The sequence below is a fragment of the Acanthochromis polyacanthus genome, chromosome 6 (assembly GCF_021347895.1).
Source record: "Acanthochromis polyacanthus isolate Apoly-LR-REF ecotype Palm Island chromosome 6, KAUST_Apoly_ChrSc, whole genome shotgun sequence".
Taxonomy (NCBI): Eukaryota; Metazoa; Chordata; class Actinopteri; family Pomacentridae; genus Acanthochromis; species Acanthochromis polyacanthus.
In genome coordinates, this window is record NC_067118.1 from 29,835,867 (window position 1) to 29,853,035 (window position 17,169).

The 17,169-nt window shown below is 39.1% G+C and overlaps 1 protein-coding gene across 1 annotated transcript; it reads right to left on the reverse strand.

Moving 5' to 3' along the window:
* Positions 1-381: 381 nt before the first annotated feature.
* Positions 382-11,364, reverse strand: LOC110958129 (rho-related GTP-binding protein Rho6-like). Its single transcript, XM_022204489.2, has 5 exons — positions 11,106-11,364; positions 10,313-10,400; positions 5,011-5,120; positions 4,769-4,903; positions 382-3,875 (listed from the first exon to the last, which is right to left on the reverse strand). The coding sequence occupies exons 1-5, from the start codon at positions 11,223-11,225 to the stop codon at positions 3,630-3,632; spliced, it is 699 nt and encodes a 232-aa protein (XP_022060181.1). The 5' UTR covers positions 11,226-11,364; the 3' UTR covers positions 382-3,629.
* Between the last annotated feature and the right edge of the window lie 5,805 nt (positions 11,365-17,169).

Genomic DNA, 17,169 nt, shown 5'->3' on the forward strand with positions numbered 1-17,169 from the left:
ACACTGTGTGAAAAGTGAAAGCTGGTGTACTTTGACATGACTGAAGAGATAGAAGACAAAGTGTGCCTCCCAAGTTGAGGCTATCTCGCATTGAAAGTCTATAATAAATAATTAGTATGTCACTGTTACATGTATTTCCCCATTATCAGTGACTGATGGAGCCATAGCCTGTTGCATGTCTGTCTGTCATGGAGGAAGGAACCCTAATAAGTTGCAAGTATTCTTTCATTAATTTGCATAAAATGGGTTTTTGGAGAGTTTTTTGCATGTGAATTTGGACTGAAGCTATAAAAATACAACTGATTTGACTTAACACTACATCCACCAATGTTTAGCCTAACTTGAATCACTTCATCACAGAAATGAACACCAACTAGTAAATTAACTTCAGACATATTTATTTAAATAAAAGAATAAAAGAAAGTAGCATATGACAATAACAAATACAGAATTCAGTTAATAATTTAAGCCATGGTAGGCAACTTCACACAAGCATTTTTTTTTTGCTCCAGTAACATTCTTTTCAGGGATTTCTAATAAACAGTTTTAAGAGGAAGGATATGTACAACAAAACAAGTCTGTTTGCAAAAAAAACAAGACAGGAGGGAAACTGTGCCATGATGGTTGTATATCGGCCAACTTATTTACGGCAGGATGCTCCAGACAGGACGGAGAAGTGAAGGATGACTGCAGCAGAGCTACAGAGCCACACTTCAGATGTCATGTTGCTTCCAACAACCCACTCGTGGGATGCTGCTAGCATGGGGTTCTTCCAGCCAACGCAGACATCTCCAACAGTCCGCTGTTGCCTCATATGTCCAATCATCACCTTCGCTGTGGCTTCTGTTTAATGCTACAAATAAAAGGTGAGGCGCCCTCTCCGAGACCCATCCCTCCCTCTCTCGGAGAGGCAGGAACTGCCCCTGCTCACACTGTTGCTAGGCAACGCGTTAAATTCCAGTGTTCTGCACATCGCCGGGCTTCTCGGTGCAGACCTACAAATCATCAAGTCCTCCATTAGCCGAGCTGTCAACAGCTGCTAACGCCAGAAGACTCCAGTGAATACGAGACCAACATCAACAGCTACAAAAACACCAGTGACGGCCACAAGCAAGTAGAAAGAAACATCCAGCAGGAGGAAATTCTGTTTTAAAAGTGAAAAATGAGAATACTTTTTTAGGGTAGTTGCAAAATGAAATAAAACAGATCTGATGCATAAAAAGAGGAAGGGAAAAGACAGGACCAGCCTGTTTGTGTGGTTCACCTCAACCTTTCCCTCCACTGTATCCTTTCAGGGACATTTAGTCTTATTGTTTGATCACTGTTAACGCGTATTTTAGCTTGAAGGTGAACTCCACCATTTTTGCACATCGAGGTCAGTTAAAAGACTTGGGGTATATTACTGTTTAGGTGGGAAAAGTTGGATGAAGCTGCAGGAACTCTAAGAAAGTGCCTGAAATGAGGTCACTTGAGTCAGCGTGGGGTCTGTGTGGAGTTCAGAAGTAGTGATGAGCTCAACACACCTCTGTAGTGTGCTGCTCATCTTTAAGGTCAGTGGGCATGAATGCACTAAAGAGAGAGCAGATGAAAGCTTTTGCAGTGGTCACTTACAATTTAGCTAAAAAAAACTATCCCCATAGACAAAAATTACAAATGAGACGTCTGTAAAACTGTTGACAGGACACCTCCACCTACAAACAAGGTCAGATTTTAATCTTTTGACAATGATTTTTTAATCCTCAAGCGTTTCATTTTCGTACAACATCTGCAGCCTCTAAAAAAGGTCTCATTTGCTCCAATGTAAAGTCTGCAGGCTGAGCAGGAAAAGGTAATAACACATGCAATGAGCTGCAAAACATGGAGGCAAACCTGGAAGCTACAAAACTCACTGTGGCTCGTGCACCAGGTGAGCAATTTTCATTCAAGTGAGCATTCATCATTTTCTGCTATCCGGTGTCCTGAATACATCAATAGCTGCAAGGCTACATTAGCTGGATGCATTAAAAAGAAGTGGATAACTGATGAGATGGCTCCTCATTCATTAAAATGAAAGCTGCTCAGTGGTGCATTTGGATAAAGTTTTCCAAGTGTCCTCCATGAATTAGCCGGATGTTCTGCAGACATTCAACATTTTAGGCCCACAGACAAAGAGCATTAGCCTAAAAAAAATAATCAAACAGCTTTTTTGTGGAGTTTATAATGCTCAGAAGAATGTATTCAGCTCTATAGCCACTCCTTAAACAATGACTGTGTGGTAAAAATGTGTCATGTTCCAGTGTGCATTACGTGATGAAGTTGGAGTAACGTGGTTTGGCTGCAAAATCAAAGTCGGCACAGAGCCCAGGGCTTGAGCGTAACATAATTTGAATCTTTGATCAAATTGGTGTCACTTGAGATGCACTGTGGGTAATGTAGGAGCCAAGGATGAGCAAGTGTAGAAAAAAAAAACATTTCTGGTTCTGCTGAATCAATTTGGATTGTTCTTTTAAAAGTGTCCTAGCTGAGAACTCGGAGCTTGTGAAGCACTAATTTATGGTCCCAAGATGTTAAAAGTCTCTGTGGTACATTAACATTATTTAATCCAGAAAAGAAATCTTTGTCATATCTCTAAACAGAAAGAATGACTTCATTTTCACAGAGACATGCATAAAAAACTGTTCCATTCAGCAGGCTACAGAGATGATTCATCAGTGTAACACCACTGAAATCAAGGCTTATTGTTAGTAACACTGAGAAAATAAAGCTGCTGTGGTGATGGCTAATGGGAGGGAATCTTAGAAAGACATGTTCAGAGAGTGTTTAGATGGCCCAGTTTTGTGTGTGTGTGTTTGTTATTAACAGCAAGTCCCCCGTTTTGTAGCTCATGTGAGTGCTGAGTCACATTGCGCTCCTTGAGATGTGCTCGCGGTGTGTCCTCCCACTGACTTTGCAAATGAACACTGCTTGCCAAATCCCTCCCTTCTCGCCACCTTTTCTCCACTGTCAGCTTTAATTTCCAAACGAAATACCGTAAGGGGTCAGCCAGGGAATAATTTCCTTCAAGGAACGCTGTTTTAAATTCCGCGAGCCGCATTTCTGTAGATACCAGTTCCTGTCACTGTCAGATTTTACATTTCATCTCGTCACTCAGCCCATAGCGTGACCTGAAGCAGACATTCAGATAAAGAGATGGATGGGAAAGGGCACTGCTATCGGAATTTCAAACGGGTCTCATCAGTTTAATGCAGTCAAATGCAGTGTTTACAACCACTTCCTCCACGGTAAAGCGAAGGTACCGACCTTATTCGAGCTGACTCACTGCAACCTTTACGTGGGTCTGCACCTTAAAGTGCCTGTTACGCTCTGCTTGTAAAAAATGGTTTAACTGAACATCAAACAATTTCTCTCTGCAGAAATTGTGCGCTGGTGACAAGTCATAATGAAAACTTGAGCGTCAGAGCTGAATATAGAGAGTGTACTGATCTTTTTGGAATCTGGGGAGGATGCTGCAAAGGAGAGAGAGGCTTTGCAGAAATCCACATCAGGGCTCTCTCTCCGTTGCACACCCCACGTTCCCGCTGAACCAGCTACAGTATAGTTCGCTTGTCCTTTCTTTCTCTTTTTTTTCTGCAGCGTGGTCTCAGCAGCATTCACATGATGGAGCAGCTCTTGGACTTGTCCTTGCTGAAAGTGGAGGAGAGCAGCTCCGTCTTGCTGGGCAGGTGTAGGAGTCTCTTGGAGAGGCGGCGCACCGGGCTGGGTTTGCTGGCAGGCTGGAGTTTGTTCATGCAGGCCAGAGCCGCAGTACGGAAAATGCTGTGGATGCTCTTCTCTGACGTGAAGGCTGAACACTCCAGGTAGGCCTCCGCTCCGAGCTGCTTGGCCAAGGACGAACCCTGTGAGATGACGGAAGAGATGAGGCAAAATAAAGATGCAAGTTGAAGACAGGTAGTCCATGGGCCCGGACTCAAAATTTCCAGTAGCGGTACCACTCGAGGTGACCGATTCTTTTTGGTATTTTTAACTTGCTGTATGTCTCTAGTGTGCATTTTGGTATGATAGCTGTTGCAGACTCACAGCTTAATATCTGTTGTCACTCGTTTAATGGTCACAATGAAAGAGTGTGAGCCTAAAGTCCTATCAACGCGACGGGACGGAACTCGATAGGATTTTTCCTCATTACTAAAAAATAAGAAACGCCACATGCTACACATCATCTGTATTAATAACTTTGCAGCACAGAACAATACTGTAACATACTACAGACTGAGAAAGATTTCGTTGCTATGGTAACAAGATTGTCTGACAAAAGCAAGATACAAAATAACAAAGCAAGACATAAAACAACAAAAACAAGACACAAAATGACACAAATGAGACAAAATGTCAAAAACGACACAAATTACAAACGACACAAAATGACAAAAACAAATAAGCATGAAAGAAAGTACAGACAAACAAGAAATGTATTCATTTGGGTCTGGTGTTTAATTATTAAAACATATTACTCTTTCTCAGTTTTATTTGATCATTGACTCATATTACATGTGATCTTTGCATACGGTCCGATTTAAATGAATTGTGCCATACCACGGTTATAGTGAATGTGAGCGTTTCACAAAAAAGTGACGAAGCTGCCAGTATGGAAAGGCTATCACACTCTAATGTACTTAAAATGACTCAATGTACATTTTAGTACCACTTAGGTTTGGTCACCTGAGATGGTACCAATATCTGGTCTGGCCCATGGACTAAGGAGACACAAGGTCTCAACAGTCAGGAAACAAACCTGCTCATGGGAGATGGGAGCCTGTTTCTGATTGGACAGCTCCATGCGTGTGCATACGTCTGTGCGCAGGTCTGTCTTGCAGCCTATTAGTAGAATTCGAGTGCTGGGGCAGAAGTCCTGGATCTCTGCTTTCCACTGCAAAGACAAGAAATAGGTGTCACCAGAGTGAAAGTATAAAGAGTGAATGTGAAGGAGGGCAGATTATTGATCAGCCGCCTAGAATAAACTGCGACTATTCATACCTTTTTCAGAGCTCCGTCTACTGTGTCTGGTCGGCTGATGTCGAAGCATAAGAGCACCGCATCCGAGTCGCTGTAGCAGAGCGGCCTGACGTTGTCGTAGTACGGAGAACCTAGCGGGACAAAGAAGTGTCAGAATAAAGCTTTGGTTTCATAACAATGCAGTTTAGGACACATCTTTGAAAAGGCAAAGTTTTTTTTCCCCCTTTGTCAGCAAGCACAAATAGAAACAAAACTGCTCTTTCTCCAGCTGACACTATTATAATGTTCCTTCACAACCATCCTCCTCAAATTAACACGTTACAAACACATACACCCCTGCCAAACTCAGCAGAAAACAAATAATTTCACTCAGCTTCAAGCCTTCCCACGGTGGGGAAATTTTCCAAAAACTAAACTAACTAACTGAGTCAACCGGTGCAACTCTTTATTAGTCAGCAGCAAACTTTATTTACAAATGTTGACAGAAATCCTGCATGAATTATGCTCTTTACATTTTTACTTGTCATATGATTTCGATCAGAGCAAAATATGTGAAATTGAATTTGTGTTTTGAAAAATGAAAATACATATTGAAGACAACTAGATTAGGTCTCATACAACAAAAGCTTAAAGCAAAATTGAAAAGGGAGCTTAACCCCACTCTCATGTCTCTGTGGAAAATAGAAGCAGGTTAACTTGGCTTAAAAATGAGGAATTGCTTGACTGGCTCTGTCCAGCAATAAAACTAATTAACAGTAACAATTTCTGTTTTACGGTCGGTCAGTCCAAAGAAAAATGGCACATTTCTGAGGACTGTTTTTTTAGTTAGAAACTGTAACAGCTCTCTGCTGGTTGCCTGAAAACTGCATACAGTCCCTGTAAAACTGCATTTTTTACACAGTTGTCTTTGTAGGGATTTCACAAACAAAATAAAATATGTTAATTTGTGAGCTTTAACTGTAATTACAGGATGATTTTTTTTATCTACTTAATGTTTCTATAGCCTGAGCTAAGTTGAATTTCAAATTGCAAAGCTTCTGTTTGACAGTGCTAAGCTAACTCCTGCCCCAAGTCATTTTGCTAAATAAAACTGCTGTGACATGTAGCCACATCATTAGCACACACATATTAGACTGGTAGAAATCTTCACATAACACTCATATTCCCAAAATGTTTCTTTCAAGATTAATTCAGAAGTTGCCAATTGTTCCTAAGCTTTACATTTGCACATGCTGACAAACTTTCACAGCCCAATACAATGACAAGTTGTGCAAAATTGAATAAAAACCAGCACAGTGGGCATGGGATTACACTCATCTATGTGGAAATATCATTAAATTTTATAAAACCACTGGATGATAATGTGCATGTCGACCACATTTAGTTTGCCAAAACATCCTGATGTCATGTCTGAGCCACTTGTAGAAATCACACTAATTAGAAGCAAGAAAGTCATTCGTTGCTCCGTGTAAACTTCAGCTGCAACAGGGAAGGTGCATCTTTTTACATCTCAGACATTACTGACACACATTTAGCCACTTATAAACTAAACACACACCCTTCATCATCTCCTTCAGACAGTCTGATTATTGTCCCATAAATGCAACACCTTGGTTGTGAGAAAGTGAACTGATGGCACGCGGGAAACACACTTTGCTCACATTTCCATAAACAGCACAAGTTTATGTTTAACTCTCAGGAAGGCCCCTGTGCTAAAAACAGACTGACAGGATGTCCGCTCTCTATTGTCTTCCCTCTGCCACCTAATCACTCAGCACACCAACACCGAGATTTAATTTCCTACTTCTGTCCTCAGGGGCCAAATGTGCACAAGAAGCATTCCTTGCAAACACCATATGAGAGGATCTAATTGTACCAGGAATAGACACTTTCCTTGGGCTCCTACTGGGGCTGGCCAACAATCATGTAGTCTTGATGAGTAACAAAATGTTAAACTTCCATCAAAACATTGCAAAAACTGAAAATCTTACCAAGTCTATTTGTCTTATTTTTAGTCAAAATTTCTCATCCCATTTAAGATAAATTCACTGAACAAGTGGCATTTTTGCAAGATGGAGGGACTTGTTTTAAGACGATGCATCTTAAATATCTTGTTAGTTATCTTGTTTTGAGTTGTATTTTACAAGAAAACTCAAAACAAGTTTAATACATCTCAAATTAGGAGGTTACAAGAAAGCAAAAATCTATTTTTGAGTGAAAAAATGCCATTTTTTTTAGCATGTCTGGCTTATTTTAAGACACTTAAGCTTGATAATTCTGTTAAAATATAGCTTAAAATAAGTTTTCCCAGCTAATTTTAAGATCTCAATATTCTAAATATCGTATCTTATTTCAAGGATTCTTACCAAGCCATTTTTCGCTTGTTCTATTGGCAGTTTTTTTTCCCCACTTATTTCAAGATAAAAGTTCCTTGAATTTTTTTTTGTTCTTGTTTTGAAAGGGGCATTTTTTCAAGTGAACACACCGTTATTCAAGAAAACCCTTCCGGTTTGCTCAGCTCCTCTCAGTTTTTGACTGGAATCTGCAAAGTAGGACGACTTACACAACGACTATCAATAACATTTTCTTTTAGAGGGAATCAAAGCGGTCGTCACATAACCATACAGGGTGATGTAAGGCTTGAGAAAGAGGAGGCAGACGGATCTAAAGAGGACACAACTTGGAGCACCTACCACCTCCCACACACGAGCAGCCCCCCGCCTGGACACACAAACACACTCACACAAACACACGAGCCTTTTAGTTGAGCAAACATGAGCTGATCTGTTCAAAGTATCTGCACCGCTGTCAAAGAAAGAGCCGAACGTCTTCGTGCACCGACAGAAAGATGAGAGTGGCTTGATAAAAGATGCAACACAAACTGGAATACACACAATGGAGCTTTTTAATGTGAACAGGCTTGTTTTAAATGTTAAACTTTAGGTGAAAAATCATTGAGAAGGACGCTTAGAGTGATATTATTAGAGCTCAAACAGTCAATCAACAGAAGCTGAATGGACAATTTTAGTAATTAACTCAGTGATTTATACAAATTGTCAAGCAAAAATGCCAAATATTCTCAAGATACAGCTTCTCAATAAGAGTACAATATTTAAAGCCCTGACTGTTATAAATAAAGTCAATAAAGAAGGAGAATAAACCAGTAATAAAGACTGGTGGGAACTCTGTGTGCATATATGTGTGCTGCAAATGTAAATCCAGCTTATGCAATGTTTCCTCTAGAAAAGGGTGAGTGTCCAGAAAGTTTTTCCTTCGTGGGAGACAAACACACAAATCTACATTAGTTCAGTGCCGGTTTTGGTTACATAAGACTTTTTTTTCTTTAGGCAGCACACACCATAAGGCAGCGAGGAGGTCATGCATGTCTTCTCTCTCAGTGTCCCTCACTTGTGCCTTCTGTTCGCAGTCATTGCATGCCACACAAACACACACATAGTAAAACAAAGCACACGCACACACACACACACACACACACACACACACACACACACACACACACACACACACACACACACACACACACACACACACACACACACACACACACTCGATCGCAGACTTCCACCCCCTGCATGGACGAGGCTTCCCCCTCTCCCCTGTGAAACAACCCCTCTGCAGGCCAACTGGCACTGCTCGACTTCCTCCCAACACAAAGCCCGAGTCCACACTGTTACGAAACAAATCCATACAGCGCCGGACGGGTTTTTCCTATTGATCTCATTTACATAATTTTTCTGTACATTTAAGGTCAGTAGGCTGCAGTCATTAACCTACTCACCCACCACACTAGCCATCATCAAACAATATGATCCAAATATCAAAATTGATTATATAAATGATATAATTTTTAGTTAAACTGCATTTTTTTTGCCATTGATTAATCATTTCAGCTATAAAACATTTTAAAATATCTATTTTAGACTAGCATAGGTTGTGCTGACATTATATTTTGTGTCGTTTTGTTTGACCTAGATCCAAAATTCAAAGATTTTCAGTTTAAAATGATATGAAACAGAGAAAATCCTCACATTTAAAAACATGGAATCAGAAATGCATTGATATTTCCATTAGAAATATCCAAATCAAAAGATTATTTGTGTCTTAAAACAACTTCAGATTAATTTTCAGTTGATTAACTATTTGTTTTAGCTCTAATATGTGTTTATGTGAAGAATCATTTAAAACGGGGTGTGACTTAGGGCACATAGTATATGACAGCTTGATGTTTGGACTTGGAGCCCAGAGGTCAGATGAATTAAATGCAGCGGATAAGCTAAATCTGAGCTTTACTCACTCAGAAGGTTCACACCCTGATGTTTCTGCACCAATATAACCAGCATACAAAACGAAGACACGACCATTAACTCCTTCAAACTAAAGTCATTATAAAGGTCAGTTCATGCCACACCCTTGCAAGGACTGCAACAAATGATAAAGTTAATTAACAGGTAGACAGTTGATTAGTACTTTAAGTTATTCTTTAGGTCAACTTCTCTTTAAGATTTGCTGCTTTTCTTATCCGTATCCTTCTAAACAGGGTATTTCAGAGGTTTTGATGCCATCTTCAGCTTCTGGAAATGATAATTTTTTTTTTGCGTTTTATTAAGCAAAACAATCATGTTACAAAAAATAAATATTAGTAGATTAATAACAAAAATGCTTATAGATCCAGTAATACTGATTTATTCTTATTATCACGAGAAAACAGTAAGATTGCTGTTGGATAACTTCACATAAAGTCATGAATCAGATCTTTGATCCGATTTTCCTGTTCCTCAAACACTCGGATCCCTTTTTTTTTTAATCCAGATCTGGATCATTACATGCAAAGCTGTGGATTTCAGGCCCCAGATGTCCTGAAGTTAATCCAAGCAGGCTTATTTCTCAGGCCTGTGGTTCTCTGCTTTTACCAACCCACCAGGGAAGATCTCTCAGCAGATTCCACAGTAGTGAAAAGCTGCTTAACTGCATCAAAACAGGATGGACAGATAGTGACGTCTGGGTAAACAGCCCTAATAAGACTGTAAACAAAACAATGGCCCAGAGGTGGTTTCATTTACAGTCATTACCGACTCCAGGCCGGCTGTGATGTTGGGAAGGTAAACAATCCCCCATCTTAACTCATTAACAAACACTGAAACCGACTGCTTTGACTCGACGCTGGACCTTGGATGTAAAGGTTTGGGGAGCATTTTAGACTGGCAGCGAGTCAAAGACTGAAGGACGAGGAGACCACAGCTTTCCATGACATGCAGCTGCAGTGAATTCAGATTAAAATGGAAACGCAGATCTTAACCCTCACCTGATGTGTCCCAGAGGCTGAGCTCCACACGCTGGTCTTCAAGCTCCAGACAGGCTGTGTAGTTCTCAAACACAGTAGGGACATAAGTCTGGAAATACAGGCAAACATACAAAAAAATGATTAACTTATTCACCATTAATAGTCAGAAATCCTAAAAACAACATCACTAATGACCACTGACGGACCGTATGAGTCTGGTCATCCTCAAAATGTGTGAAATACGTTCAATGTAGACAGCATTTTAGGTAAAAAATGTCTGTATTCATCAACATTTCTGATTTTTTTTCTGCTTTTAAGGGAATGTTTTCACCATGTCTCACTAGTCACTTTGCATTTCACTGCTTGTACAGTCTGAGCATGTGGCAAATAAAATCTATTAAATCTTAAATGTAGAATTATTTGGCGAAAAGGACAAACAGATCTGAACAGTTGTGTATTTTTCTTTAATAAAAATCAGCTTTTTTTCTGTCAAATGTGCAGCTCACCTGGTGTCTTTGGATTATTTTATGTGTTTAGGATGTAAGATTGGATGAAATTAAAGCTACATTTACTATTAATATTGCATCCAGTAATTCTACAGGCTCTGTATTAACAATGCTTACAATATGATTTAAATACATGTAAATTAAGGGGCAATTACACCTGAAAACACCAAAAAGTGTAATTTACTGCAAGAATCCTCTGAGTATTCTAATTGCATTAAAATCCTACAACACCAGCTGTATATTTATAATGATTTTTCACTCCTGATGCTGAAATGACTGCAGACAGGATGTGAGCAGGAACCTCGTACCTCTGGGTAGCAGTCCTTCACCAGGACCTGGAGCATCGCTGTTTTACCGCATTGGACGTCCCCGACCAGCACCAGCTTACACCTCGCTACGAAAGGCTGCGGGAGTCTCCTCTCCTTCATGGTGACGGAAACAAACACGTTCAGGGGCAGAAAGCGGCGGAAAGTTTCGGTAAATCCTCCCGGTGAGCGGCTCGGTGTGACTCTGCGCTCGGTGAGTCGGTGCTGAAGCGGATCAGCGAAGGAGTCACTGCGGAACTTTATATTGTGGCGCCAACCAATGAGCGCTGCGCAGAACGAGCACGGAGGAGGGACGTGCACGACGCCCTGTTGTTACTAACAGGGCTGGAGGAAGCATTCACCTAGCAAACTTCAGAGAAAGTACTAATAGTGTGACCACAGACTGTAGATATGACTTTACATACAGTCTATGTATGACTTTTCAGATGTATATTTTCGTGTGGCTATTATGTAGAGTTCTTTATTATACAGTAAATAAATAACATTAACATTAACACCTCTTTTCAGCCATTTTTAATCTATAATCACATATTCTTTATTTGCCAAGTATCTGCAAAACAACAATATTTGTACTGATAGAAATAAAGTTTTTTAAAAAAGAAAGAAAAGAAAAGAAAAAGGGAAATTGTAATCGTACGGTCATATGTAAAAAATAAATAAATAGAAAATGAGCAATGGTAATTATGTTAATTATTAACCCTCATGTTCTCCTCATTTACAGGCACCAAAAATATTGTTTCCATGTCTGAAAAATAAAAATAAAAAAATTCAGCGAAAAAATCCCCCAAATTTGGCAAGAAAATTCTTGTAAATATTTTCAAAAAAATCTATAAAAATCTTCCAAAAAAATCCTAAAAAATATCTAGTGATTCCATATATATATCAGTAAAATTTCTAATATTCTCTTAAGAACATTCACATACAAATCAACCAAAATCCAGCAAAATTCTATCTATCTATCTATTTATCTGCACACACACACACATATACATATATGTGTGTGTGTGTGTGTGTGTGTGTGTGTGTGTGTGTGTGTGTGTGTGTGTGTGTGTGTATGTATATGTATATATGTATATACATGTATATATATAATGAATATATGAATGGGAATTTGTTCTTTTACAATGTTTGAAGATGAAATTCCATAATGTTTTTAATTTTTTAATTTTTTGCAAAATATATAATTTTTTACAAACTTTTGCCAGTATTTAAAAGAAGCATTATGCATATTACTGAGTGGAAAAAACTGAGTCATTTCTAAGTGTTACTTTACAGATGTTCCTTATTTTGCTAAATTACAAATTTACAAATTTAATATTTACACATTGACTTTAAAAAATAGACCAAAGATGTACATCAAGTCCAAATCAAATCCGTTTTTTTAAAACAAATAGTAGTGTGTTATATTTTTTAAAAATGCCTATATTTTTACTAGTTTTACCATTTTTGAACACTGTATTATTTTATGGGATCCTGGCTGCCAGATTTGGATGTTTTTTAGTGGAATTTTAATGTGCATTTCCTGATTTAATGAATTACAGATAAGCATTAAACAGCGTGATTTAGAGGCGCTGCTTGAAAGATTTTTATTACCTTTGAACAGATTCTGGCCAGCTGCTTTCCTGTTTCCAGTCTTTATGTTTGCTAAATGTGTCAGGGCTCTACCAGCAACAAAGCAAATAAGTGACATCAGTGTAATGTTTGCTGAAACTATTCCTTTAAATAAAGACTAATCTTCCAATGACAGTATCAATGCACACGTTTAAGGGGATTTTTGCTGTTTCATGTCCTCTTCTCTGGCTGTAAGCCGGAATCTAATTCTGTCACTCACAGATATATCTCAACAACCTTGCAGGAAAATGTGATTCATGTAAATTTTTCTTCCTCTTCTTCCAGCAGTTTGTGTAATTTGAGCAAACAGTAACCATCACACAGCACTTGATCCACTATCTGACTTGTGTCAATAGCTTTTGGAGTTTTCTGTTCTGAAACATTGTAGTATCTCAGGCCAGAGGTCAGCTGGTCTGTAACTTTAGTGTTTCTGCAGGTAAACTGAATGTGTGTGCTACAACCACAGGAGGACGGATTCAGTTCATTGACACACAGAACACATGAGTGACTGTATGTGTACATGTGTTTATGTGACTCTCAGTGTGGAGCAAACAGGGCCGAGCGCCGCCTGCCAAACCCGACCAGATGACAGATGGCTTCATCAATCTGAAGTATAACACAGAATTCAAGAGTGTCAGCCATGTGGAGGGTAAATGGAGCATGGTGAGTTGTGCAGAACATAAATGGAAAAAGCCGCTCAGCTGTCACAGAGAGCTTTTAATTCCATTAACGTAAAGTGTGAGAATCTGAATGGACTTGCTGAGTACAGAGAGAAACAAGGTAGACATGTCCCGTTGGCTTGCTTCATTAAAGTTTCCGTCTTCCTGCTCTGTTCTCTGCCCTCAAACGCATATACAGCATACAGTATTAACAACTCTTAATGCTTCAATCCTGTGACGCTCCTTTTCTCCCTCTTATGGCTCTTAACATATCTTTACATGAAACACTTTCCATATTACTGCATCAATCTGCGTTTGCAAGATTTTAGAAAATACCGCTGTCAGTCAGAGTCGAAACTCTTCCCACATAGAAGACAAGGCGTCAATCAAAGTTTTATGTGCAGTTTTTGTTAAATGTATCACCCTTTGTTAGAGCTTCAATTAAGCTTCAAAGACTTCTGCCCTGAAATTCTGTTAAAATTTGGCCTCAAAATCCTCCAAATTTGAGGAATTTCCTCTAAAATAATATCGAGAAATCAGACAAAAACAACAATATGTAGCTGACTGTAAACTCCTCATTAACTGCACCAAAAGACATACAGTGTTAAGAACTGAATGTCTTTAATAGCAGCTCTGCATGAACATTGTTACACACTTACAGGCTCACATTTGTTCATTGTTTTCAGATTTCCTTTCCATCTGCGTAAAGCTGTTTTTTGAGATTTTGCTTTTGGAATGTTTGTTGTTTTGGGGCTCTTATGACAGTGACCGTGAGCTTTACATGTTATTCATTATTTACAATGGACAGATGAGAGAGAGTTTACTGATATAATCTATACCACCCTCATTTATGTACTTCAAAACACTGCTAGAGCTTAGGCACACTTAGCTCAGTTTAGCCTAGCTGTAACGGAGTTAAAATTAATCACATTGATTATTATTTTCAATTCATGTTTGTTGTTGTTATTTTAAATATTGTTGAATTTTATCTCAATGAGTTGTTTTAATTTGCCATTATTTTATTGATTTTGTAAATATGAATTGCTTTTCCGCACCTTGCTCTGTTGGTGCCTTCTCAAATAACGTTTTGTCATTGTTCACTGCACAAAATTATCAGCAAACCACAAATTACAAGTTTGCTCCTGCCCTTTTTTGTTATGTCAGCAGTAGCAGTATCACAAACAGTCACCTGATAAAAATCCAGGAAATTTTGAATTGCAGGCTATGATTATGCTGAGAAGAAAGCAGACAAGCATGGGAACAATTTTAAAATCTAAGTAGCAAAATGTCTATAGCATAGAGTTCTGGTAATACCTGTGTACATGATGATTCAATAAAGATTTTCTTTCCATTTATATAAAATCAATAATTACAGTAATTCGACTTGAATTCGTTTTCATCTTTATGATTTATGGAATTAGTGGTTAGGTATGTTCCAAGGCTGCATAGACTTTTCTGATGATGGGACTGCTGCAGAATTCAGAAAGGTTAACGTATGCTGAGCCACTCAGTCATATTTGGTCTTTAGCGTCACAGCAGACTGTTTCGTCAAGGTTTTCTGCTGGCCTCTGTGTCACCAGTGTTTTCCTGATGAGAGGTGACAGTGCTCAGGGAAGGTGGCACACTTTGGTCATCTGAAGATGCAGTGACTTTTATCTGATCCCCGAACTATGACTCCTTGTGTACAGCTAACATGGTGACCTATAGTCTGGCCAACGTGCTGTCTGGGCACCTGACGGCGGTCTGACCCACATTTATCTGGGTAGTCGCTGCTGAAAGTTACATTTTCACCCCATGTTTCCTCCTTACCTAACTTGCCCCACTGACATTTAGTGTTGAGTGTGCGTGTGTGTGGATAGGTTCTAGTGGTATTTGTCTACATGCATCATGAGCCACTGGGAGGCTAAAATAAACCACTTTCGAGAAGGACAGACAAGCTTCAGATTAGGCTGCTTGTGTATGTAATGTGGACAAATTTGCACCTTATTTGTAAAGACAGGGTGGGAATGTCGGTAGAAGAAGACACACAGAGGGCATAAATCCCTATTCTGATTTGAATAATTTTAAGGAAGGACTCAAAAAGGAAAAATCCATCCCATCCAATGTGCTTTGCAGTGAAAAATTTGCATAATTCAAGTAAGATGAGGTTGAGAGCTCTTGCGTTATGTAAATCAGGGTGTGATGAAAAAATATTAGCATAAACACGAGTGCAATCATGAAGTGGAAATGTATTGGAAATGCCTGTCTATTAATTGTTCACTGATGCTGCAAAGATGAAACTAGTTCATTATCATAAATCTGGAGTGCAGGTATTTCACATACTGTGCCATATTATGCTAACAGCTGTATAATTGCAGTGGTGGAGCGTAGTCGTCCCTCTCAGCATCTCAGTGCCTTTGACAGGGGAGCAAAAGATTAAGTGGAGTGCACATGAAGGTGTTTTGGTTTATCGAATGTGCACAAAGTAACAAGATTATTTTCCCTTAAAAGCTTCCTGTCCATGTCAGAAGTTGCAGGTTAAGTTTCCCTTCAATGAGAGAAGATGACTTTTGATTTAAAGCACCTGAGAGCAGCTGCACAGACATTAAAAAGGGTTTGCGTCCAAAATGTCTTTGTCCTTTCTGAAATAAACACAAGATGACAGCAGACTTACAGGGAGGAAAATCAGGAGATACGACGGAGCGAATTAAATTACAGAGCCAGTCATATTTGATGTACAACAGTGCAAAAGAGGAGTGTTATTTCAGATTAGAGGTACAATAGCTGACGAGGACTCTCATCACTGCACAGCTCTCAACCTTCAGTGTGAACAGTGCCTCTTCAGTCAATGGAGTTTGAGACTCGCTGCATGAAAACACAACAGTGAAGCCACAACATTATTGAGCAATGAACTGAATGAACCATCCCAGAGTAGTGGGCAGGACGAAAGGGGCGCCACCTCTGCCCCATTTTCTTCTCTTGAAAGCAAAAGTGCCCTTTTCAAATGCCAAAGTTGTTCTTGCACACAGTATTTGAAGAGGAAACGACTTTAAAAGGACCAAAACTAAGACAAAGGAAGATGCTGTGTCTCTGTTGGTCTGGATCTTGTATCAATAGTTTGGTCCACACAGAAAACCAAAGTGTCTATTTGAATTATTCCTCGTCTTACTTTAGCCCCAAGAAACAAAATAATGGAGTGGTTAACTACATCTGATCTGCCATGAGGAAAACTACCCTGTGGTTTCCTGAGATGCGGCTCTCAGTGACAACCCTGAAACTGTACTGCCCTCTAAAGGTGTAGGGTGCAAATTACACCCAGAATGAAAGAACAGGGTGCAATAATCGATTTATTGCAGGCACACGTGTCACAGAAACACCATATTTCTACAGCTGCAGCCTCAGTAGGCAACACACTGCAGCCACTCTGCATTTACAGCAAAAACAAGCTTAATGTTTCCCATAAATTTGCAACAAAAATGCACTCACTGCAAATTAGTGTCAAGAGATATATTGTGTTTTATTATATTTATTTCATTATATAAATGAAATCCTGGTCTCTTCATTTAAGATATTGTCTTTATGCCCAATTGCAAATTTTCTGTATAGATATTTTCAAATGATTCGCAGCAAAAGCAGACAGTTTTTGTGGAAAGCAGTGGCCTGATGTCAACATTAGCCCTTTCTTTAGCTGTCAGATATTTCAAAGACGATAAAAATGTAAAATTGAGTTGAGGTAAACAAAAACAATGGACTACTGAAGTAAACATATAAAGCACACATTAATCATATAACTCTTT

What these genes read in the sequence shown, in the direction of transcription:
- LOC110958129 (XM_022204489.2), bottom strand. Translation starts at nt 11,225, where the DNA reads ATGAAGGAGAGGAGACTCCCGCAGCCTTTCGTAGCGAGGTGTAAGCTG. An exon ending in TGAAGGACTGCTACCCAGAG is followed by an intron (nt 10,401 to 11,105) that starts GTACGAGGTTCC and finishes CTGTATTTCCAG; the next exon opens with ACTTATGTCCCTACTGTGTT. An exon ending in TAGACGGAGCTCTGAAAAAG is followed by an intron (nt 4,904 to 5,010) that starts GTATGAATAGTC and finishes TTGTCTTTGCAG; the next exon opens with TGGAAAGCAGAGATCCAGGA.